Source organism: Quercus robur, chromosome 6, assembly GCF_932294415.1.
Source record: "Quercus robur chromosome 6, dhQueRobu3.1, whole genome shotgun sequence".
NCBI lineage: Eukaryota > Viridiplantae > Streptophyta > Magnoliopsida > Fagales > Fagaceae > Quercus > Quercus robur.
In genome coordinates this window covers 52,290,707-52,313,993 of record NC_065539.1, presented here as the reverse complement: position 1 = coordinate 52,313,993, position 23,287 = coordinate 52,290,707, and the positions used below count along the sequence as shown (strand labels likewise).

General features: G+C 35.6%; 3 protein-coding genes across 7 annotated transcripts; 1 reads left to right on the top strand and 2 right to left on the bottom strand.

The window, feature by feature from the left end:
- Window positions 1-9,077: 9,077 nt before the first annotated feature.
- Window positions 9,078-11,518, bottom strand: LOC126689412 (40S ribosomal protein S18-like). The gene is made up of 4 exons (XM_050384596.1): window positions 11,352-11,518; window positions 11,077-11,237; window positions 10,105-10,293; window positions 9,078-9,416 (listed from the first exon to the last, which is right to left on the bottom strand). Exons 1-4 carry the CDS (start codon window positions 11,352-11,354, stop codon window positions 9,311-9,313), a joined length of 459 nt encoding a protein of 152 aa, XP_050240553.1. The 5' UTR covers window positions 11,355-11,518; the 3' UTR covers window positions 9,078-9,310.
- Window positions 11,519-12,938: 1,420 nt separating this feature from the next.
- On the top strand, window positions 12,939-15,541 carry LOC126689411 (photosystem II D1 precursor processing protein PSB27-H2, chloroplastic). Of its 5 annotated transcripts, XM_050384592.1 has the most exons (5): window positions 12,996-13,089; window positions 13,736-13,777; window positions 13,878-14,044; window positions 14,599-15,011; window positions 15,113-15,541. In XM_050384592.1, exons 3-5 carry the CDS (start codon window positions 13,963-13,965, stop codon window positions 15,248-15,250), a joined length of 633 nt encoding a protein of 210 aa, XP_050240549.1. In that variant the 5' UTR covers window positions 12,996-13,089; window positions 13,736-13,777; window positions 13,878-13,962; the 3' UTR covers window positions 15,251-15,541. The 5 variants fall into 5 exon arrangements, with proteins under 5 accessions (XP_050240548.1, XP_050240550.1, XP_050240549.1 ...); XM_050384591.1 differs by lacking the exon at window positions 13,736-13,777 and having other exon boundaries at window positions 12,939-13,089; XM_050384593.1 differs by lacking the exon at window positions 13,736-13,777 and having other exon boundaries at window positions 12,959-13,089; window positions 13,867-14,044.
- Window positions 15,542-16,032: 491 nt separating this feature from the next.
- On the bottom strand, window positions 16,033-20,960 carry LOC126689410 (imidazoleglycerol-phosphate dehydratase 1, chloroplastic). The gene is made up of 8 exons (XM_050384590.1): window positions 20,667-20,960; window positions 20,423-20,547; window positions 19,668-19,772; window positions 19,194-19,286; window positions 18,852-18,926; window positions 18,612-18,674; window positions 17,950-18,059; window positions 16,033-16,446 (listed from the first exon to the last, which is right to left on the bottom strand). The coding sequence occupies exons 1-8, from the start codon at window positions 20,890-20,892 to the stop codon at window positions 16,419-16,421; spliced, it is 825 nt and encodes a 274-aa protein (XP_050240547.1). The 5' UTR covers window positions 20,893-20,960; the 3' UTR covers window positions 16,033-16,418.
- Between the last annotated feature and the right edge of the window lie 2,327 nt (window positions 20,961-23,287).

Below are 23,287 nucleotides of genomic sequence, written 5' to 3'. Positions count from 1 at the left end.
TCTTAACACACCCTAATATAATACAAACCAAGAAGTTCTCAAAAACACACACCAAAAAAAGAAAAGAAAAAAAGAAGAACAACACCCTCATTCTAAAGTAAGGGGGCAAGTGTCCTCTATCCAATAGAATGTGGTAGTCCAATATAATGATACCACATTGGAAGGGGGTGTCCATCGTCCCATATACCACTGTAATGTGCAAATGGAAAGTTGATTTTCTGTCATTATCAGCTTCTCCATCACTTCTCTCGATGAAGCGTCTAAAGAAAATCTAGCATCAAAGGCAAGAAAGACTCCTGTTGAACCTAATAAATAGTTCCCATTTTGATGGGTAAAAATTTTCGCCAATGCCTTGTGAAAAAAGGCTCTCAAAAGCTTGATCTTTTGCCTCTTCAAGAGACAAGCATCCAATCTCTCCATCTCTAAACTAACCTTAATCTTAAGGTATCTCCTCCAAACCAGCATCCTCTTCGCCCTAACCCCCTCCATGAAAGCTGAGAGAGATTCGTGAGAGAGTTTCTTGAGAAAGTTCTGGGTCAGTAAGAGCGGAAGGTTAATGATGAGAGGAATGAGCATGAGCGTGAGTGAGTTTGGTAAAGGCATAGCCCTGCCAAGCCCGATATTAGGGCCAGAGCTAGGCCTAGGCCCTCAACAAGTTTTATAAATTATTTATTAAAAAAAAAAAAAAAAAAAAAACTAAAAATGCTTAATTTTCAAATAAAGAAAAACAATTATTACATTCGAGAGATAAATTGTTAGGGTGATGAGGACCTTAACAAGTAAAACAAGAATTTAAAAATTATTAGATTCAAGATATTATTCATGTCAAAGGGAAAAAAAATATTAGGTACAAAAATTAATTCAACCTTCATAGATTTTGTTTTTTAATAAATTTTAAAAAAACTAACTTAAGTTTAGATCTAAGGAGAATAAAAGGAAAATTATTGATTAATTTTAAAAATTAACAACCAAATCATGAAATAAAGTTTTCAAAAAGTTAAGATCTAAGGAAAAAAAAATGTTCATATCTAAGTAGAATAAAAGGCAAATTATTGAAAATTAACTAACAAATCATAATAAGAGTAACAAAAAAAGAGAGTTCATGGTCATTACTACTCACTTTATCGATCACACTTGAATGTTGCAAAGTCAGATTTTAAGGTAATTCTTTGATCTATGAATGTTAAATTTATTAAACCATATAAATCATACCATATGTCATTGATCATAGTGTTTATTGAGTTATGTTATAACTATTCCTATTATTTTTCTAGGTTTGTTTATGTTCCTTCTCCACACATGAAAGATGTTCTTGCTGATGTCCTTGTTGATTGTCTTTTAGAGTAGAATATTGATAGGAAGTTGTCCACAATATATGTTGATAGTTGTAGTACTAATGATGTCATGATAAGACTTCTCTTGAACAAGTTTGATACTAGTTCTCTTATTTTGAGTGGGTATGTGTTGTATATAAGGTGTGTTGAACATATTTTGAATTTGATTGTTCAAGATGAGTTGTCTCTTATTGGTGATGGTATTGAAAGGATTCGTGATAGTGTGATTTATTGGATTGCATCACCAAAAAGGAAGCAAAAATTTGATGAAAATGCATGTCAATTAATTGTTCAATGCACCAAAGAGTTAGTCTTAGATTGTAAGGCACATTAGAATTCAACTTACTTAATGCTTTCTACTGCATTAATTTATAAAGATGTTTTCTCTCATTTGGCTAAACATGAAGCATCTTATACCTGTTTGCCACATGATTATGATTGGGAGGTAGCCAAAGATATTTGTGGGAGGTTGGAATTGTTTTATAGTGTGACTGAGTTATTCTCTATTCATAAGTACCCCACAACTAATATGTATTTTACTTTGGTGTGTGAATTGAAAATAGCATTGAATGAATGGTGTTTGTCTTCAAATGAGATGATAAGTAGGATGGCAAAAAACATGCTTGCTAAATTTAATTCTTATTAGGCTAATGTTAATGTTGTTATGGTTGTTGCTACCATCTTCGATCCAAGATATAAGATGAAGTTATTGGAGTTTTATTATCCTAACATTTATGGTAATAATTCTGATTTGGAGATTGAAAAAATTAAGAATCTTTGTTATGAATTGCTTAATGAATATAGAGATGTAGATGAGTTCCCTGTAGATAATGAAGGAAGTTCTCAAATGCCTGCAAGTACTTCAAATGATGTGGCACAAATTAAACGTAGGTTGAGTAGGGCATTTTCATTTTTTGATTTGTTTGTTAACAATAGTTCAAGTACTTCAAAGAAACATTGGAGTGCTAGAATGGAATTTGATCATTTCATTGATGAAGGAGTGTTGAAAAGGAATGAGGACTTTGATATTTTGCATGGTGGAAAAGTAATAGTCTCAAGTATCCTACTTTACAAAGGATTGCAAGGGATATTTTATAGTCATTCCTGTCACAATTGTCGCTTCAGAATCTGCCTTTAGCACCAGTGGGAGACTGTTAAGTCCACACCGTAGTCGGTTTCATCCCAAGATTATAGAGGCAATGCTGTGTGCTCAGAATTGTTATGGAGTGAAATCAAAGGTTAACAATTGTATAATTTGTATTTATAAAATGAAATCAAAATTGTATTTTTATATTTGCTAGTTATAATTTGATGAAGTTTATTCCATTTTTTAATTCGTTGTTGTCGTAGGTTCTTCAACTATACCAGGAGATTGTACACTGCAATAAATTCTTGATGATGAGGAGCCTGATGAAGAGGATGGGAGTTGTATCACAGCTGTGGAGGATTAGACTTGTTGTATTAATTTAGTAGCTTTTTAATTTCTTGGACTTGTTGGATTAACTTTTTGGATTGTAATTATCCTAAACTTATGGGATTTATTTTGTAGCTTTTTAATTTCTTGGACTTGTTGGATTAACTTCTTGGACTTGTTGGACTTATTTCTTGGACTTGTTGGATTTATTTTATTTTTATGTTTAGCAGGTGATTTTAGCTATGATTTATTGATTTATAGATTTATAGATTTATAATTAACAGGTGTTTTATTGATTTATGATTAATAGGTTGTAATGGTCCTATGATTTGGCATTTGAGCCACTTTATGTGAGCTTGAATCTGGGCAAAAATGATTTTTTTTTCTTGTTTGGGCTGCGGTATAGGCTTCAATTTAATCTTTTTTTATTGGGCCACAATTGGGCCCAAATCCAACGGGGTGAGTTTGAGCGGGCATAAAAAAAACTTGTTTATTAAATGGGTTAGGTTCGGGTGTTGGGTATGGACCTGTGGGGCGAGTTCGAGCATAAAGAAACCCGCCCCAAACCCGACCCGTTACCATTCCTAGCATCATATATGGAATTAGCATATACTTTTGTTTCTTAGGTCATTGATCTTCATGTTTCTGACTTTTATTATCAAAACTTTGCTTCCACATGGTGCTAATTTCTGTTACCTTGGTAAATGTGAAAAATCAATAAAAGGTCCTTTACTATTACATGCTAATGGCAACATTTTTGGAACAGGCTACGTAGAATTGAACACATAATTCACATTAGAGGAGAGTCATCTAAGTGTAAGACTCACTTGGAAGAATACTTTCTTCAAGAAGCTTTGATTTGATGGACTCCCTGACAACATTCAACGTTTGATAAGAAGAGTTGTCGATGGGAATGAACCTGAACATGGAAGCCAGACTAGACACTGGAGCATTTTCAGTGCATTTATTTTTGAATTTTCTAACTCGGGTCGGGTTCGAACGGATAGGAAGGAAATTATTTTTGTTCTCTATTTTTCGGCCTGTCCTTGCCCGTTTCGTCTTGAAATGAAGCCTGGATGATGTTTTTTAATTTTTAAAATTTTTTTGCATTTCTTTTTGAATTTTCTAACTCGGGTCGGGTTCGAACGGATAGGAAGGAAATTTTTTTTCTTCTCTATTTTTTGGCCTGTCTTCACCCGTTTCGTGTTAAATATTAGCAACGCGATGTGATATACCATGTTGTGTATGCTAGAGTAGATGCGGAAGAGGAAGCATAGAGGAGTAACAACGAGAACACAAGGGTTACGTGGTTCAACTTTACGGCCTACATCCACGGAGGAATCCCTTAAGGGCTACATCTTTATTATATGAGAGTGTAGTACAATAACCTGTGTTACAATGAGTCATAACATGAGTATATATAGGCGACTAAACCCTAGACTACTAGTACAAGCAGGACTGGGCTTGGGCCTATTACATTGGGCTAATATGTCTAATATATATCTCTAACACCCTCCCTCAAACTTAAGGCGGAAGCTCGATGAAGGCTTGAGGTTGGATAAGCATGAGAAGATCACTTGGAGATGCCATAAATAATGCCTTTAAAGAAACCATAATGAAGAATGTGCCAATTGACCAATTTCGAAGCTTCAAATCAAGAAACGGAGGCCAAAATCGGAATCTACGCGAAAAACTAAGCAAGATAGGCCCTTTTGGAAATTTTGACTTTTGGTCAAAGGTCAACGCAAAAAAGTCAAAGTCAACTAGTCCAGAGTCAAAGTCAACAGTCAAAGTGCTCACGGGTCAGATCCGGGTGGTCCGAGTCGGGTCGGTCAACGGTCAACGGTCAGCTAGGTGACGTGGTGCTGACGAGACGACACTGCTGACGTGGCTGATGACGTGTCGCTGACGTGGACTAGGGCTGATGTGGAGCTGCTGACATGGCTGATGACGTGGAGTGATGATGTCATCCGGTGACGTCAGATGACAACAGCGGAAGTCTTCGGCGCGTGTCAGGCGCGTGGGTGTTCCACCGGCGCGTGGAGGAGAAGCCAGAAACTATGGAGGCGCGTGAAGGCGCGTGTGAGCTCGGTTGAGGCCCAGAATTTTAGGCTCTCTAGATCGGTCGACGAGGAGGCCGATTGGGCGGCGCGTGTGCCCAGAATACGATCTAGAAGTCAGGATTCTATGGCGGAGCGTGGGAGATTTTCCAGAGGCTACGGAGGCGCGTGGCAAGGCTTCGGGTGACCGGATTTCTGGGTTTTGGTCGCGGGAGATCTTGAAGCACGTCTGTGGTGTTGGTTTCATCAGGCGAAGCTTGAAGTTGCATAGATCTGAGATTGATGTCACGGGTTTGCTTGAGTTTGTGGATCTTGGACACAGCACTGCGCCACGGTGGCTGCGAGATGCCGTGGAGTCTAGATCCAGCAGGGAAGCATATGTGACTTCTGATGGTGATGTGCACATGAGAATCTTCTTTGTTGTGTAGAGATGTTTGTTTGATGCCAAGAACGAAGTTTGGCTCTAATACCATGTTAAATATTAGCAACGCGATGTGATATACCATGTTGTGTATGCTAGAGTAGATGCGGAAGAGGAAGTATAGAGGAGTAACAACGAGAACACAAGGGTTACGTGGTTCAGCCTTACGACCTACATCCATGGAGGAATCCCTTAAGGGCTACATCTTTATTATATGAGAGTGTAGTACAATAACCTGTGTTACAATGAGTCATAACATGAGTATATATAGGCGACTAAACCCTAGACTACTAGTACAAGCAGGACTAGGCTTAGGCCTATTACATTGGGCTAATATGTCTAATATATATCTCTAACAAAGTCTATGACAATTGGGGAGATGGCTAAGGAATTTAGGTATGTCTTCTTTTGTTGTAGTTTATGTATTTATTTTTAAAAATTCTCATAGTAGACCACTCATATGCTTCTCTATCCCTGATAAAAGTTGCAACACTATAACCTCCCTGCTGTGGGAAAATATTCTTGCAGAAATTGATACTTTGTTTTCAAAACTCAATTACAATATTTGTTAAATCTAACATCATGATTTGAACCTAAGACAAAGCAAATGGAATATTTTTCTCTTAATAATTAAAATTTCTGTTATATAAAAAATAAAAAGTGATATTCTGTTAAAAAATGAGTAAATTTAACTCAAAGCATGTATTTAAGAATCAAACAAATTACTTATCAAAAAAAGAAATCGATACCTTGTTTTGCTTTTATTTTTTGGCTAGGCTTGGTAGTAATGTTTGGTTTAAACAGATCTTGTGTTCTAATGGGCATCATATGAGTATGATTCCACCTTTCCAATTTGAGTAGATTTGATTTAAAAAAAAAATGATTTAGTATTATAACCCATGAGATTTTGTTTGATTCTTAAAGACACAATTAATGTAGCAATTTGCCAACACGAGGGATTGAGCTTATTTTGTGTAAATGGTGCTTATATATTCTCACCCATTCTCCTGTTTTTTAATTTTTTCATGTAACATATTTATTTGGATCTCAGGGATTTTAGAGATCTGTGGAATGACTTGGCTGAACCTCTGGGAGGGAATGTGAAGACAAAGTAGCAATATTCACTACTTGGACTACTTTGGTCGATAATATCAAACTTAAATGTTCTAAATCATATGGTAAATGTTTGCGAATGTACATTGAATGATAACATAATTCTAAGTAAAGACCAACGAGTATTATTTTAACTAGTCGCTAACCCGTGCGATACACGGGATAATTAAACAAAATTTATACACATTCACTTTTATTGGTACAATCATTTGAAAATAATTCTAATTAATACCCAAATGTAAGAGACACATTGACTTACTATTTAAAGTAGCATTCTGAAGAATTTACACATATTGTGCAACTGAACCTTAATTTCTCATCAACAATAAAAACATGGAAAGAAAATAAAAATTACAACAATTAATTCCATTATCTTTCATGCTATACTTTGTAATTGTACGGAATTAAGTCAACTCAATTTAAGTAGTTGTAATAAAATTGGCTTCTACTATTCTCTATTCTATAGAGATATGAACATATTGGATTTTTCAAACAATTACTGGTATTGCAATAAAATGATTTATTATTGAAAATAAGAAACAAAGAAAATTTGTCTATAACTTAAGAAATACAATATACTAAAATTAAAGAGATAAAATTTTTGGATGACAAAATATTATAGATAATTTTAGAAACAGATTATACACTTAAAAGGGTTAGTAATTTCCCCACTATTAGTATACAGACACTTATCTCTCTAAGGCCTTCAATTAACGAAAACACAAACTTCTCTTAGAATACCGGAGTATTATGACCATCTATACACACACACACAAAAAACAAAATCAGCATAACTTACTATAACTCTATAGAAGCCTCAAAAATATAAAGAGAAATTAAAGGGGTTGAATTTGATATTTACGTTTGGAGAGAAAGAGTTTGCAGAAACTGTGACTTTATATTTCTTAACTTAAGAGAGGGGTAAGGTTGCTAGGGTTTTGAGGTGTTATAATTTTTTTTTTTTTTAAATATTGTGTTGACGTGGAAAATTGTGGTGCCGGCAGAGGCTTCAGTTTTATATATATATATAGATTAACCCATTTTCACTCCTAAATCTCTATTATTTCTCTTTCTTTTTTTTATTATCTATTTGGTGACTTTAAATGACTTCATTAACTGGAACCTATTGAGTTAGTTGGAATCTATTGAGTTAGTTGGTTAATTAACAGGAAACCAGTTATTGATTATCAGCTAAGGCTGTGTTTGTTTTGAGTGTAAATGATTTCCGGAAAATATTTTACACCCAGCAGAGTGTTTGAGTGCACATGTAAAATAAAGTTTTTTGGAAAATCTTAAACTTTGATCGTAAAATAAGCCCTTTGACCCGGAAAATCATTTACGCTTCTGTTTTACCTTCAAATGATTTCCGAACTCACAGACACCTAAAGAGAGAAAGAGAAAAAGCAAGAGGAGAGAGAGTAGAGAGAGTGAGCTAGAAGAGAGAGCACAGGTGGCCGCCCAGCCGAGCTCTGGCCAGCCCAGATCGTGCCACCCCCACTGCCCAAATCATGTGCCGGCCAAGCTTTTTTTTTTTTTTTTTTTTCCTCAACTCTTCTTCTCCCTCGCTGATCGCTAACCATGCACCGACAAGTACAGGTTAAGCTTCGATCTTGACAACCGACCACAAGCCGTGGTCTACCAAGCTCTCCAACGCACTGGCCGATTTGGCCGCCACCAACCACCAGCCCACTCCACTCCACCCCCAAACCCACCCGATCTGGCCGTCGCTGCCTCCATCCACTCCGATCCTCTCTTTCCTGATCTATCTCTCTTTCCCTCAGTCTCTCACTCTTTCTTCCTCCTCTCACTGAATTTGTGAATTAAAGATGTTTTTATTTTGATTTTTGGTTGTGTTTAGTGTTTATTTTGAATTTTTCTGTTATAAAATTTGTTTGGGAGTTGAGAAAATGTGAAAAATTTGTAAAAAAATAACATTTTGAGAATGTTATTAAACACCAGAAATCGTTTTCTGGACTATTATCCATTGTAGAACCAAACACCCGGATTTCATTTTCCTTACAGGAATTCACTTTCCCCTGCTTTCATTTTACACTCGGAATTTGATTTACATTGAACCAAACGCTGCCTAAGTTGACTTAATTTGGGTTAATTTAAACAATGCTAAATCAAAACTTGAGGATAATAATAGCACAGCTCGGAGGATAATTTAAGCAGCCCAAACTAATCTCCTAGAAACCTTCCCGAAATTGAGTATATGCTGAAATTTCATATTGTCATCAGACTCGGGGCACTAATCACTACATGATTCATCAGCTAACCAGTTCACATAAAAGTTTTTGAGGATAGATTGTTGCATTTCCAATATTTTTATAAGTTAGTACTAGATTAGTTCTAAACATATGGGAAAAAGAGAGAAAAGTATTACTAAGAACAGAAAAGTCTACTAAAAATGAGTAGTCAATTTTTTTCTTGGGGGATATCAGCGACCACCTTCACACTGTTCTTTATTCCTCCCTCCACAATACAAAATAGCTGCCATTTTTTCACCAAGGCTGAATAAATCCTAGCATGTAGCAATGGCAATTCTCCTTATACAATCATCAATGTTGCACAAATGTGAAAAATCCCAGGCATCAGTAAACATATGCTACGCCTCATCTGCTGCTGTACATACTGCATGCATATTCAAACCACTGGCCACAGTACCTAAAGGCTAAAGTACCAGCATTGGGGCTTGTACGCTAGTCAACAAACCATTAATCGGGAAGAATGAATAGGTAAAATGCAAAATGCATTGTCAACTTTAACTATTATATGAAATTATGAATAATTAATACCATCACACATACCAAAATCTCTCAAACAAGTTCAATCAGTCTAAAGAACACATAAAGACAGCTAAATGATACTGCACGAGTCTGCCAAAAAGAAAAGTACAATACTAAACCCAAGATATTCTAAAAGGCCAAACAAAATTCGCAAACATCCCAAAAAGGGAGAAACAAACTCAACGCTTCTTTGAGACACCAACAGTCTTTCCACGGCGACCAGTTGTCTTAGTGTGCTGTCCACGCACTCGGAGACCCCAGTAGTGTCGCAGACCACGGTGGTTCCTAGGAACAAAAGTTATTGTTTACCAGTCAGAAAGAAATATTTGTGAAGAGATGAAAATACATGGCCATACAATGTACAAGGCATGCCAAAACACAAATCAGATGGTAAATTTCATCAGTTACGGCAGCAGTTTCTAGTGTAAAAATTAATTTGCAGTTGCTATGGGAACTAATTATTAAAACTAATGCCATACACAATGTCAAACAAGTTTACATGCTTATAAATGCTTCATTATATCAAAAGCTTCTAGGAGGCTAAACACTCATAAGTAACCTCATAAAAAGAAGAAGAAGAGTGAAAACAAGGAGAAGGGTAGCTGAACAGGCAGAGTCGTCATTAACTAATTTGAGTACTGGTATTCAATAACAACTGACTTAAAGCTCATCCATCCAATTTACAACCTGGCCAACGAGATTTGACTTGTGCAGAAAACATTATATATATATATATATATACACATATATATCTGTTGGAACATTACAAATGCTGTGGGTCTTGAACCAACGACCTCACCATCCACAGAGAATTTATAAGGGGATGAGGTACCAGATGATCTAGAACTCATTGGCTAATTCAACATAAAAATTGAGACAAACTTTCAATCTTAAGGAAGACAAAGCTCACAACAACATGATGGGTAACAGATTATGTAAAGTTGGAAAAGAAAGAAAAGAAATAAGAGCATACCTGATCTTCTTCAAACGCTCAAGATCATCCCTGAGTTTCATGTCCAAAGCATTGGAGACAACCTGAGAATATTTACCATCCTTGTAATCCTTCTTCCTGTTCAGAAACCAATCAGGTATCTTGAACTGGCGAGGGTTTGCCACAATCACCATCAGGTTATCCAGCTCAGCGGCTGTCAACTCACCAGCTCTGTCGCAAACCATAAAACCAAATTTAACAAGCAAACGATGGTGCCAAACACAAAATACAACACTTCACAACCAACAAGCACATAAACTACATAACAGATAAGTTCCAAAATACCCTTTTTAAATGGCTACATTTCTTAAACCCACAATCTCACCGCCACCCATTCTCTAATGGGGGAGCAAGTGTAATTCAACCCGAAGCTCATTGGCTAAAAAAGGCCGTACCCAGTGCATAGGCATCCTAACCCATTGGTTCTATACATGATTTCCTGTGACACGTCTCTTTCATTGGAAGGGAATTGCCATCACAACAAGGTCCAGCCTATTCATTGAATCGAGCAAGTTCCAAAATACAATTGTATCACTTACAGAATAACGAATAAGGGGGGACTAGGATTTGGAGTATGGTGTATGATAATAAAAAATTCATTCAAGCGAGTGCCCGTTTTGCATTGCTGTCGGAAATAGGCTTTATGGGAAGTGAATAATGTTATGCAATTTCTCATCTCTTCTATTTAATTGACAAATCCTTAGCTCACTCTAAGATCTAATAAAAACCCAAAATCCCTCTTCCCAATAGTTCAAATTCTACAATGACTTTTCCATGCTAAATTTCACAGAAACACACACCTTTAATACATAACCCAACAACCAAATACCCTAAATTTATAATATATAAAAAAAAACCCAAATTCCTAATCATTCAAAACTGAAATAGTATTCATACACATCAACAAGAAGGAAATAAATATTATAAAAAAGAAGAAGAAGAGAGAAACGGTACCGTTTGTTCATGTCGACGTCAGCTTTCTTGCAAACGAGATTGGCGAAACGGCGACCAATACCTTTGATGGAAGTGAGAGCGAACATGATCTTTTGTTTTCCATCAACGTTGGTGTTCAGAACACGCAATATGTGTTGGAAATCCTCGTTTGCTACAAGAGACTGCGCATTTCAAAAAAAAAAATTAAGCACAAAAAATAGCATAGCAGTAATGGAAATTGAAGAAGAATAAGAGAGGCTTGTGAATCAGAGCGAGTTGATTTGAGTTTGACTTACCATGGTTAGGGTTAGGGTTTTTGTTCTCTGAGCTCTCTCTGTTTCAGAGGGTTTGGAAAATGAGAGAGCGGAGGAGCGAGAGAGAAGAGAGGGGTTTGTAAAGATGGTATTTAAAGGTCTTCGGAGACAAAACCCTAGATGAGAGAGGGCTATTATAAGTGTTCTTTTTCTTCTTTTTTTTTAAAAACTTCATTTTAAACCCATTAAAACCTCAAATTTTTAAAAAATAAAAAAATTGAAACTTCAACATATATATATATATGAATGAATCTCAAATTCTCAATAAGCTCAGGTTTATTTTGTTACTTTTATAAGTATGAGGGTTTGATCTATTATTTTTGAAATTGTAGGATTTAATTTGTTGTTTTTTAAACCGTATAAGGTTTATTTATTTATTTATAATTTTTTTAATTATATGGTTCAAAACATACTTTTTTTTCCCCTTTATAGAGATAAAATAGGGTGTGTATTCTATCCACCAATCTGATGAACTTGACCTAATGAATTGGGTTGGATAGTAATTTATTTAGAAATTTAAGTTAGGTTAAACTTTTTTGGTTTTTTTTTAATGATAATTTTACAATTACAAGAAGAGATTTAAATACTGAACATGAACATTTCTAACAGAAAAACTAAGAAGTACTAATATAAATACTACCAGACTCTTAGCAATTTAGGTCATATTCTAAATGGAAAAAAAATTTAATAAAAAAATTCCGACTAAAGTCACTATTTTAAGTATTAAAAATATAAGTTTCTAAAAAACAATATTAAAAATATATGTAAAGGTTTATTTGTCTTGGATATGAGAATTTGTTAATTTGATTTATTTTGTATTTTGAGACTTTAATTTTGGTAAGATTAAAATATTAAACACAACTGTATAAATTATTAAATTGTAAAATGACTTAAATAATTGATTGAAAATCTGGTTTATTGGTTTTTGTTTTTGTTTTTATTTTATTTTTAAAAAACCCAATTTATTTATCAACCCAATAACCTAGATTGGGCTAGGGAGATTTCTTAATCTAAGAGCATTATTATTGGTGATGCTAAAAAGTCATATTACTATTTTTAGCACCACCAACTACAAAATTAAGCCTCTATTGGTGGAGTCAAAGTAAAAAATTATGGCTTTTCAGCTACAGTGCACAGTAATCTTTCTCTTTTTTTTTTTTTTTTTTTTTTTTTTTTTTTTTTTTTTTTTTTTTTTTTTTTTTTTTCCTTTTCCTTTCTCTGGTTCATTCCTTTGCAAATCACTCTCCCTCACCCACCAACCCAAACCTCTCTTGCTCTCCCTCTTTTGTATTTTAAGATTTATTAGTTTTGGTAAAATTTAAATTATTAAACACAATACACAATTGTAAAATGGACGTAAATAATTGATTGAAAACCCCAATTTATTGGTTTAAAAAAAAAAAGCCCAAATTATTTGGTAGACTTGACAAAATGATCTGTACCCAATAAACAGGATTGGGTTAGAGATTTCACCTAAAGAGTAAAGAGGTTGGGTTGGGTTGAAATCAAATCCAATGCAACCCGGTCCATGTATACAAAATTTTGAGAGGTATTCCTGTAATTTAGTGTGGCAAAGAATGACTATTGGGCCCTTAATCTTTTTCCAAAAGTACTTCCTGTATCCCTCTGGATAAAAGCTTTTCAGCGCCAGAAACTCAGAAAGCTGAAAGGCAAAGATTGCAAAGATAAAGCCTTCGTGTGGTTAAGCAGCACACACCAGGTGAGCAATAGTGTATTTTCTCAAATACCCACTTAATTTTACCTCTTAATATTTCTATTTAGATATATGCAGAGTGCTTTTTGCTAATAAATAGTTGAACTCTTTTGGTTTTGGGGACTATGTTGTTAAGGAACTTAAAGTTAGTTGTTATTTGGATGAGTTTTAACTCTGTAAAATCATCAATAAAAACAGCACTCAGCATTTTTCTCTCTTTGATATATGCCCACATATAAGTGTATTTGTTTTTGCATATGCCATTGAAAAATGTAGATTAAACAGTTTACAACTGTTTGAAACTGCACCTATTCAAATTTTAGCTATGAGCTCGTTTAGATGAGTTTATTTATCCATCTGCTTATTTGTTTATTCCTTAGGTACAGCTTTTTAAGGTTAGGCTTACCTCTAGTGCTCTGGTCTATCCAGTGCACTAGAGTAGTGAATGGGATATGGGACCAACATATGCCAATTTTGATATGTGTCGTGTCCATGTTGCGGCCAATGCTCCAATACATTTGATGCAAGTCTCGCCCAACTTTTTAAAGCCTCATTTTTCCCCCTGTACAATTATATTTTTACACTATAAAAAAAATATGCGGATGAAAATAAAATCATTCAAATGAATATTTAGTCCTCCCTTTTTTCTTAGGTACAACTTTTTCAAATGACAACATATTCAATAAGCTGAAAAGTAAGCTGCAGGGCACTTAAGAAAGAAAGGGTTGGTTATTGTTTTTTGAAATTTAAGTTTATGAGAAGCATTGATTGTAACTTATTTAGATGTTGTGAAGGTGAATTGGTGTAAACATGGGGTAGAGCATGATTCAAGCCATTGCTCCTGTTCTGTAGAATGCGAGTTTTTATTATTAAACAAGGATGGAAGTTTTTCTTGCACCAAAGACTTGCCCCTCTGTACTGTCCAAAAGAATTAAGAACATATTGAAACCTGACAATGAGTGTAAGTGACATGATATCTATGTCTTTTCTCTTTAATTTCCTTTGGTTAGTAGCATGGATAGGGTCCAGGATGAAGTGGGCTCAGGGATTTTTCCTAAGTTGAAAGTATTTAAGGTGAAAGTTGAGCAGAAAATTTGTAATTGTTATTGGATCCTGCATTTTTCAACTTTAGATTTTATTCTTCCCAACGTTTTTGTGACAGCAAAACCCATATCAGCTCCTTGTTTGTAAAAGGTATGAGTATGAATGTTGTAGAAGAAGATGGTTCCAGATTTCATCTCTTACAATGCCACTACACCATTTCTTCACTTACAAACCAAATATTCCTGCATTACATATTCGCCACTCTGTCAATTTTTTTAGATAAGTGAGTGTTGCCCCCAATTGGGAAGGGAAGATTCAAACTAGTGACCTTTGCTTCAGGAGGCATGGTCCCAATCAATTATACTACATGTCATATTTAGAACAAGAATTTCATAAGATTCTGTCCTAATTTAGTCGTTTGTTCCTCATTATGTTGCTTTTCTGTCTTTGCTGTTTTCTGAAACAAAACAGATAAACTGCAACCAAGGTGTCATGTTGTGCTATCCTCTCAAGAAACTACATCAAGTCGCCGGCATATTGTAGTGTGCACTGGTGTGTCATTGGTCACCACACTGACCTTCAACTATGGCTTGACACCACCGGCTGTTTGGGCTGAAGAAAAGTCAAATGGCCAAGAGGAAGAGGATACAGGAGTTATAGGGGCCATCACATCACTATTTGATCCCAATGAGAAAACTAAGTCTGGTAAATTGTTACCAAAGGCTTACTTGAAGTCAGCGAGAGAGGTTGTGAAGACACTGCGTGACTCCTTAAAGGAAGACCCAAAAGATATTGCTAAGTTTAGACGCACGGCAGATGCAGCAAAGGAGTCAATTCGAGAGTATTTGAGCAATTGGAGAGGACAACAAACTGTGGTTCAGGAGGTACTTTTGACTAAACTTTGAAGACTTAGAAAGCATAAGGATTTGTCATGTTTTTGTTAGATGATAACTAATGAATACACAATTTGGTGCTTCACTTGTAGGAATCATATGTTGTGCTAGAGAAAGCTATTAGATCATTAGCCAGCTTCTACTCAAAGGCCGGCCCTTCTGCTGCTTTGCCAGAGGAGGTTAAGTCCGAGATATTAGATGACCTGAATGCGGCTGAGGGGTCCTTGTAAGACATGAGCTTTTTTTTTTTTTTGGCCAGATGAATATGTAGTAAACAAGAACTGAAGGGTATCCAGAATACTACTTTTATAGTTTTTGTGTATTTATCTGTTCAAGCAAAATTATGCTTATTTGCTATACTTGGTACTTCGACAAAATTTGTATGTGCTGCCTGCCAGGCACTCTTACAAATTTTCTTTGTTTTTCAATATGTTCTTTGGAAGCAGCAAAAACATGTAATTGTAGACATAATGACCATGGAAGGAAAGGAAGAGTTCAAGAATGTTAGATTGAGAAGGATAGCTGAAGTCTTTGTTACTTACTCTTCTTGGTCACCAGAATAATGGTTAAATGGTGACCTCTATAAGGGATCGGTGCCCTCAAACTTTATATTTAACCCAAGCATATCTTCAAAGGTGACTAATTCCAAATTCCAATAAACCCGTAAGCTCTTGCTGCTAAGTTAGCCTCTAGGACTCTCAGGCTTTGATTTGCAGCAGATAAAGAAAATCTCCATAGTCACTCAATAGGGTCGTCATACCCAATAGGGTGATAAATTAATCAAGCCGATGGTCCCAGAGGGACAACCAACACGGATAAGAAACAAACTCATGCCAAATACCACATCCAACATTCAAGGCTGTACAAACATCACCAAATTACCTATTAACTACAAAACCGGCAGGTTAGTCATAAAAATCCTGAAATGATCTTGTAAAAGTCATAAGTTCTCTAGATATTGTGAAAAATGAAATGTACTCAGATAAAAAATGCTACACAAAACTTAACACAATGGAGCACTAAACCAACCTTATTTGATTGCACATGGATAAATCTGCAATGAGTTCATTGATTGACAGATCTCAAAAACAAATGGATAAATCAAAGCATGGAAATTTAAAACTGAGTGATTTATTGATGATCAATAGACTGTGAGGTCCAGCACAATTCATACAAGCAACTAATCCTTATAGTCTCTCTGTTGGACACCCATCCCTCCAGTGGTAGCATCCAGATTTGTATTTTGCTTTGTTTCAACATGGTGAAGCTTCAACTGATAATCAACAATACTATACATGTGGGATCATCAACCTGATTATCCCCAAAGCATGCTTGAGGAAAATGAGGATATAGGTTTAACTTAAACCACCTTAAGCCCAACATTATCTACCTCTAGCATCAAGAACGGGACAGCACACCTTTTGAACTGCAACAATCAAATGCAACACGTATTTAGATTTTATTTCACAAGACACTTTTTTTTTTTTTAATGTATTAGTTTCCAAAGACTTTGTCAAACAGAAGCAAGCACATACTAATATTAAGCCCATGTGATGCATGGGTTAATTAAAATTCACATGAAAAGCAAAAATAAAATAAAACAGTTATATAACAGCATTTTTTTGAATCTACTAGTTTCTCATTTCCAAAACATATTGGGATGGATCAGATCATGCAATGTAAACAGGAATTTCGGATTGAGAGATTCCTTACTGAGAATCAGTATCTAGGATTAATTCAATAGGTCAGGGTAGATGAAATTGAGAAGGTTGGGCAGAGTTGTAATATGAAATTCAGATAAAGCCCCGGATTTGGGTGGATTTAATGACCACTTTTCAGGTCTGTTGGGGAATCATCAAACATGATGAGTACAGAGTTGTATCAAACTTCTTTCAAGGTGGAAAGCTGTTAAAATAGACCAACTCAACTTTCCTTGAGTTGATCCCTAAGGTGGATAACCCAGCGGTCTTTGAGGAGATTAGACCTATTTCACTGTGCAACATGCTCATCAAGAAAATCTTGAAAAAAAATTGGCATCAGCTTAGGGAAGAGCTTGATTAGTTGGCAAGTCCCCATCAGTTGCCTTTCATTAAAGGCAGAGGAACATAAGTGAAAACATTCTTTTGGCTCATGTGTTGGTAGATGATTAAAATAGTGTAAAGTAAATAATGAAATTTCTTTTAAACTTTTTTCCCCAAACTTTTAGTAACAGAATTTTAATCAAAATAGTAATTTAAACTTCTTGGAACTTTGGTAATAAAGTTTCACTTAGTCTTAGAGTAGAATTAACTAAATAATTTAAAAATACTTATAGTACAGTGAAATTTCTTTTGTGAGTCGGGAGTTTTTAAGTGTATAAAATAAATAAGCAAAAGGACTGTCTACTAGCACAAGGAAAAAATGAGAGAGAGAGAGAATAAACAGTGAGTGTGTGTATTGTAAATCATGTGAGAAAATTCCTTATCCTTGTACCATGCAATTGGCAGAAAACATGACCATAGAAAAAGATTCAAGGACCACCCTATGCTGAACAAGTTGCTGCAACAAAAGCTCAAAGAATCTCTTACACATAGATACTAAAAGGTCAGAAATTCTACAGAACCCAGCTCAGAAAGTAACAGCCAAAGATGAAATGGACCAAGGAAATGATTTCAAAGCAAGTGGTTAGCTCTAACATCAAGAAATATATAAAATAATTCAAGTAAAACAAGAGTAGTTCTATTCTACAATTAGAACCATTTGTCATCTCCATAGCTTCAATTAAAAAAAAAAAAAAAAAAATCAAACCTTGCAGAAATTACAGGGAACAGAGATGGATTGAATTCATGACTTTCCTCCACCATTTGTTTTAGGGGGAGAAGATGTTGCTGGGTCCAAAAACCAATGGCAATTGTGATGTAAATTTAAATTAAACAGGAAAATAAAAAACCTTGGAACAGTCCCACCACGGCGAGGGTCAGATTCTGTTGCTTGCCGAAGAGCTCTTGCAAAAGCTTTGAAGGTTGCTTCAATTATGTGGTGAGAGTTTCTTCCAGCAAGCTGGTTCTCAACCAAAATCAAAATATTCTATTAGAAACTTAACTCTTGAGTGAAAACTATAAATGTTGCTAATTTCTTTAGAAATTTTAGATGTTCTGTAATTTAGGAGTTAATTTTTTTTCATTTGATTTTTATCTTTTTGCCATTTATTTAATTATTTTTCTGGGTGGAGTGTCGTTTCATACTTCCTATGCACTTGGGCTTTGCCCTTCTCTATTTTTTAATAATATGTTACTTCTGAATTTTTCTTTTTCTTTTTAAAAAGGTTTTTGAAAAAAAAAAAAAAAACAATTTCAGTTTATTCTAAATAGAAATCACGGACACAACTAAGAAAATCATAGAATATAGGAATTTAAAGAAAGTGCATGAAAATCCTCCCCAAAAAAAAACTATTTTCATATTCAATTGCATAAAAAATAATTGGAAGTATACACAGTTGACCCCAATACAAAGAGCATGAAGATGGCATTATTTTGGTAAACTATGTTGGAAAAAAAAACCAGTAGATTTATATCAACCATGACAGGGTTAAGAAGCTCCCAGTATCATTACCTGCCGGATGTGGAGTGTCATGCCAGAAGTATTCACCAGTGATTGGAAAAAGTGCTCCACCAACTACAAATAAAATTCACGCAATAGCTAAACTATATAAGATTGCAGAATTTCCAAAGGTGCAAACTTGTCACATTATGTCAATATCTCAGTAGGAAGTTCCACCACTGTGCTAGAGATGAATAACAATTGGTGACATCAAATTTCTTAATTGAAGGAGTAAAAAAATAGGAGTTCTACCTGAGTGTCATATGTTCCAACTCTCTGAGTAGGTATTTGCAAATCATAACCTAAATACGGTCGGCCAGATAAATCCTGAAAAACAATGTCCTCAAAATAAGCCACTATTTTAGATTCCCAGAGAATATAAATAAATTAGCATGGTTAGAGAGGACACTGGAAACTAGAGATAGAGTTGATACTATAATCTGGTGTAAAATTTAATCATTACTTGGAAATCAGCACTATAAGCTCAACCCCCAAGGACAAACATAAAGATCAATCATAACATCAGTAAATCTTTTGACACCTAAAACATATTACATGTTTACTTCATATGAAACAATCAAAAGTTGAACATACCAGTGCAACATGTATTAGTGCTTCATCAAGAGGAGCTGAGAAGTCACCAAACCGATTTATTCCTTTCCTATCACCAAGTGCCTGCAAAAAAGCCTGCAGGCCAAGCAAAACTAACTTATTATAACACATACATAGAGATATCAACAGGTGGATCCAAATATGAAGCAGTTGAAGCAATAGCCTTTGGACGTATCCTAAATTAAATTAATCCACCATGTTATATGTTACATTCTCAAGTAAGCATAAGTATATATAACCAAAACTAATTCAAAGAGATATCAGGCTAGATGTAAAACTAGCTAAATGACTCAAATCAGTGAAAACTTACTTGAATCCCACCAAATACATAAATAGTTTACTTTAAATGCCACTAAAATATATACATACAAAGGAGAAGGACTGCTAGGAATTCAGCATCACACTAGAAAAGCCATAGGAATAACAAAAACACATGATGTAACGTTTTTCAAATACCGTTCCAATGGCAAGAGCAACATCTTCATTTGTGTGATGGTCGTCAATGTGGATATCACCAGTGGCCTTAACATGCACATCAAACAGCCCATGCGAAGCAAGTTGCTAACATAAAAACAAATAAATACAATTAACAAACAGCAGCAAATCAGACTCAAAATCTTACACTATAAAAACACAACACCAAATGAATAAATCTTTAATAAACCCACCCACCCGCCCTTCCCCCAATATTAGAATCCATTAACTGCCACAAAATGAAGTCCAGCTACATAATCATAAAGTTATCTGCTCCATTTTCCATATGAGCAAAACTTAGGTACGGTACCTTAGCAATGAAAAATAGTGTCATATTTTTCAACGACAATTAAATTCAAGCATGTCACTTATTGGCCAACACAACCACATTGTTGAATTTAATTAGGAAGTTAAGGTATAACATTAGCGCATAACTATACCTAACATTGGAAAGTATCCTTCCCGTTCAAATCCAGTCCTGGATGTAAGACATGTTTGGCAGCATTTAAAAAAATCGACGGTCTTAAAGAACTTATGTAAACCACAAACAATCAAATAAATGACACACGTCTTACATCTAGCTAAAACAAATGGAGGGAATTATGTTATCACTAAGGTTTTCAAAAATCTGAACTTGGAAATTTACAACCCTGATAATAAAAACAGCTAAAAACCCAAATTGAGAAACAGAACTAAGAATCAAGAAATGATAATCACAAAAGCTGAAAAAGACTAACATCCAACATGTGATCAAGGAAGGGAATCCCAGTATTATTTTCAGCAACACCTGTACCGTCCAAGTTTATTTTCACTGACACATTCGTCTCTTTTGTCACCCTCTTCACCTCTCCAATCCGAGCCACTGTGACAGAACAATCACTAAATAAGAATTTCTCAATTTAAGCCTCAAAATCAAAACCAATACAAAAAATATATATATATATATATATATATAATCTGATCAGATTTTTTTTCCCTTACCAGCGCCGATTGGAGAAGTGGTTGCGGTCGTGGTGGAGCCGTTGTCTCCAGCTGAAGCAGAGCATGAAATGGGTTTCGACATGTTCATTCTCAGTTGCTGGCGGTGATGAACTGTTGAGATTGAGTTTGAAGTGAGAGTGAAAGGTCTGTGAGAAACCCTAACCCTAGGTTTGAGCAGTGGGTTTTGATGAAGAAGAAGAAGACGATGAGTTGCGGCTAGCTCCATGTTCAGAGTGGCCACTTGGTATTCTGTGTGTTTGTCAAATAAAATAAAATGTCGTACAAGGTGGACTCAACTGTCGTGTGTCTTCTCTTGTATTTTGTGTTTTTTTAAGGATTGAGGATAAACGGTCTGCCGTTGATGAAATACTAAGGGGTGTTTGGTATCAGTGTTTAACCAACCGTTGTATTTCCACGACACTTTTTAGTCCATACCTATTTTCACAATATTTAAATATTTAAATAACGATAGTAAAAATTTATAGTCAAATGGGCCTAGATTTTAAGAACTACAGCAAAAACCCAATTCTTTTAGTAAATCTCAACTCAAGGATTACTAGTGTTTCTCATCCAGCTTCAAAGGGGTATTGGTGTTACTATGGTCACACTAGTAGGATTACTCGTTGGTCACCCCCCAACCCTTTTCATAAAAAAAAAACCACCACCGAGCACCACAACCACAACCACCAAACTCAGCACACTGCAGCCCACAACCACCGCAACCCACAAATATTAGATCAACCCAAAAAAAAAAAAAAAATCCGAAAAAGAACAAACCACAACTAGATTAAAATCAAAACAGGCTGGTAAGAGAGGCAGAGATCGGTGGTGCTTCAGTTCAGCAGTGTAGCTTTAGATCAGCTGTGTGGCTTCAGACCGATTCAAACAGTGCCTAAGATCAGTGGCGTGCCAGAGCAGTAGAGAGAGGTGAGAAGATAGGGAAGAGAAAGAGGCAGAGCAGTAGAGAGGAGAGGGAAGAGACTGATTATGAGGGAAAAATGGGATGGGACCGATGGAATAAAATAATAATAATAAATTTTAGAACGACACTGCAGCACGTTGTAAAAAATATAAGATTTGGACTCTCAAGAGCATCAGTATTAAAGAATGCTATCCTATTTTATTTTACTATCTCAAAAAGCTACTTTATTACTTATATCATACCATTTTATAATACCTCCTACATCCAAAAACTCTATTTTTATTAAAATATTATTTTTTAATCTTTCTTTATTATTTATTTCTAACCGTTTTTTTCAGACTAGGCGTGATTGAATCACATTTTCTTGGGCTTTCCCAACAATCATTTTTTTTCCTCTCTTTCTCCCTTAACCTCTGGCATTGGTTCAACACACAAAGCCACACACACACAGAGACCCATGATGCACAGATCAACCTATCCAAACCCATCACCACACACACGGAGCCACACACACACACAAACACAAACCATCAACAAAGCCACACACATAAACACAAACCACCAAACCATCAATAGAGCCACACACACCGATTAGCAACGGCCACACACACCGAGCCACACATAAACCAGTTGGAGCCAACAACGGCCACCAGACCCACCACCTAAGCCACCGATCAGCAAACCCAAGCTACCAATTAGAAACCCACGCTGCCAATTTGAAACCCAGGCCATTGAAAATACCCAGAAAAACGCCGATGATCAACCCAGAAAAACGCCCAGAAAAACCCATGATACACCAAAAATATCCAGAAAAACGCCTAGAAACGCCCAGAAAAACGCCGATTTGACCCATGATACACCGATCAACCCAGAAAATACACAGAAAACGTCGACGCCACATGATCAACCCAGAAAATACCCAAAAAAACGCCCAGATCAACCCAAATCCAAAACCCATAAACCATAACCCACGGCCCACCATGCCGATCCACCACTTGACCCATGATACACCAATCGGAGCAAACCACACCCACATCGGAACAAACCCATCGAACCCATCGGAGCAAACAGCAATCAGAGAGAGGAAAGGGAGAGGGAGAAAGAGAGAGAGACGAGGACACTTGAGACTTGAGAGAGTGGGAGTCAAAGCTTAATAAAATATGTATATATTTTTTAGAATACTGCTACAGTACAATTCTAACTAAGTTAGAATTGTACTGTAGCACTATTGCAAAAAAATTTGCAATAGTGGGCTTTACCATTCTTTGATGCAAACAGTTTTAAGGCTTAAAATGCCAAATTGTCCTTAGATTTGGCATTAGCATTCTTCAATGCTAATGCTCTAACAAGTATTCGATATATGTAACTACCAACTCGCATGATATTTCTGTTCTCTACCTGTAGTTATGTGCGGGTGAGTTCAAATTAGGATGGATAGAAAAAGTATATTGTGTATTTGTTACATGTAACACCCCTCTCACATTGTGTGAATTTTATCCACCTACAATATACACAAAATATGGGAAGATAATACATGTAGCGGATACATAAAATACCAAATAACACTTGTTATTGCGATTCATGAATGAATAAATCTGAGTCCTTTGGTTGGGTTGGGAATTTCGTGGTTGTGAATGAATTAAATCAGGTACTCCAAACCCATTTATCAACACTAATATTTTTATTTGTCACTTAATCT

Coding starts and splice junctions, on each gene's coding strand:
- LOC126689412 (XM_050384596.1), bottom strand. Junction 10,294..11,076: donor GACGTCGACATGAACAAACG/GTACCGTTTCTC, acceptor GGTTTGCGACAG/AGCTGGTGAGTTGACAGCCG. Junction 9,417..10,104: donor GAGCGTTTGAAGAAGATCAG/GTATGCTCTTAT, acceptor TTTTGTTCCTAG/GAACCACCGTGGTCTGCGAC.
- LOC126689411 (XM_050384591.1), top strand. CDS start 13,963: ATGGAAGTTTTTCTTGCACCAAAGACTTGCCCCTCTGTACTGTCCAAA. Junction 14,045..14,598: donor ATTGAAACCTGACAATGAGT/GTAAGTGACATG, acceptor GAAACAAAACAG/ATAAACTGCAACCAAGGTGT. Junction 15,012..15,112: donor AACAAACTGTGGTTCAGGAG/GTACTTTTGACT, acceptor CTTCACTTGTAG/GAATCATATGTTGTGCTAGA.
- LOC126689410 (XM_050384590.1), bottom strand. CDS start 20,892: ATGGAGCTAGCCGCAACTCATCGTCTTCTTCTTCTTCATCAAAACCCA. Junction 19,773..20,422: donor TCCTTGATCACATGTTGGAT/GTTAGTCTTTTT, acceptor TTTTTATGTTAG/CAACTTGCTTCGCATGGGCT. Junction 19,287..19,667: donor TTGCTCTTGCCATTGGAACG/GTATTTGAAAAA, acceptor CTTGGCCTGCAG/GCTTTTTTGCAGGCACTTGG.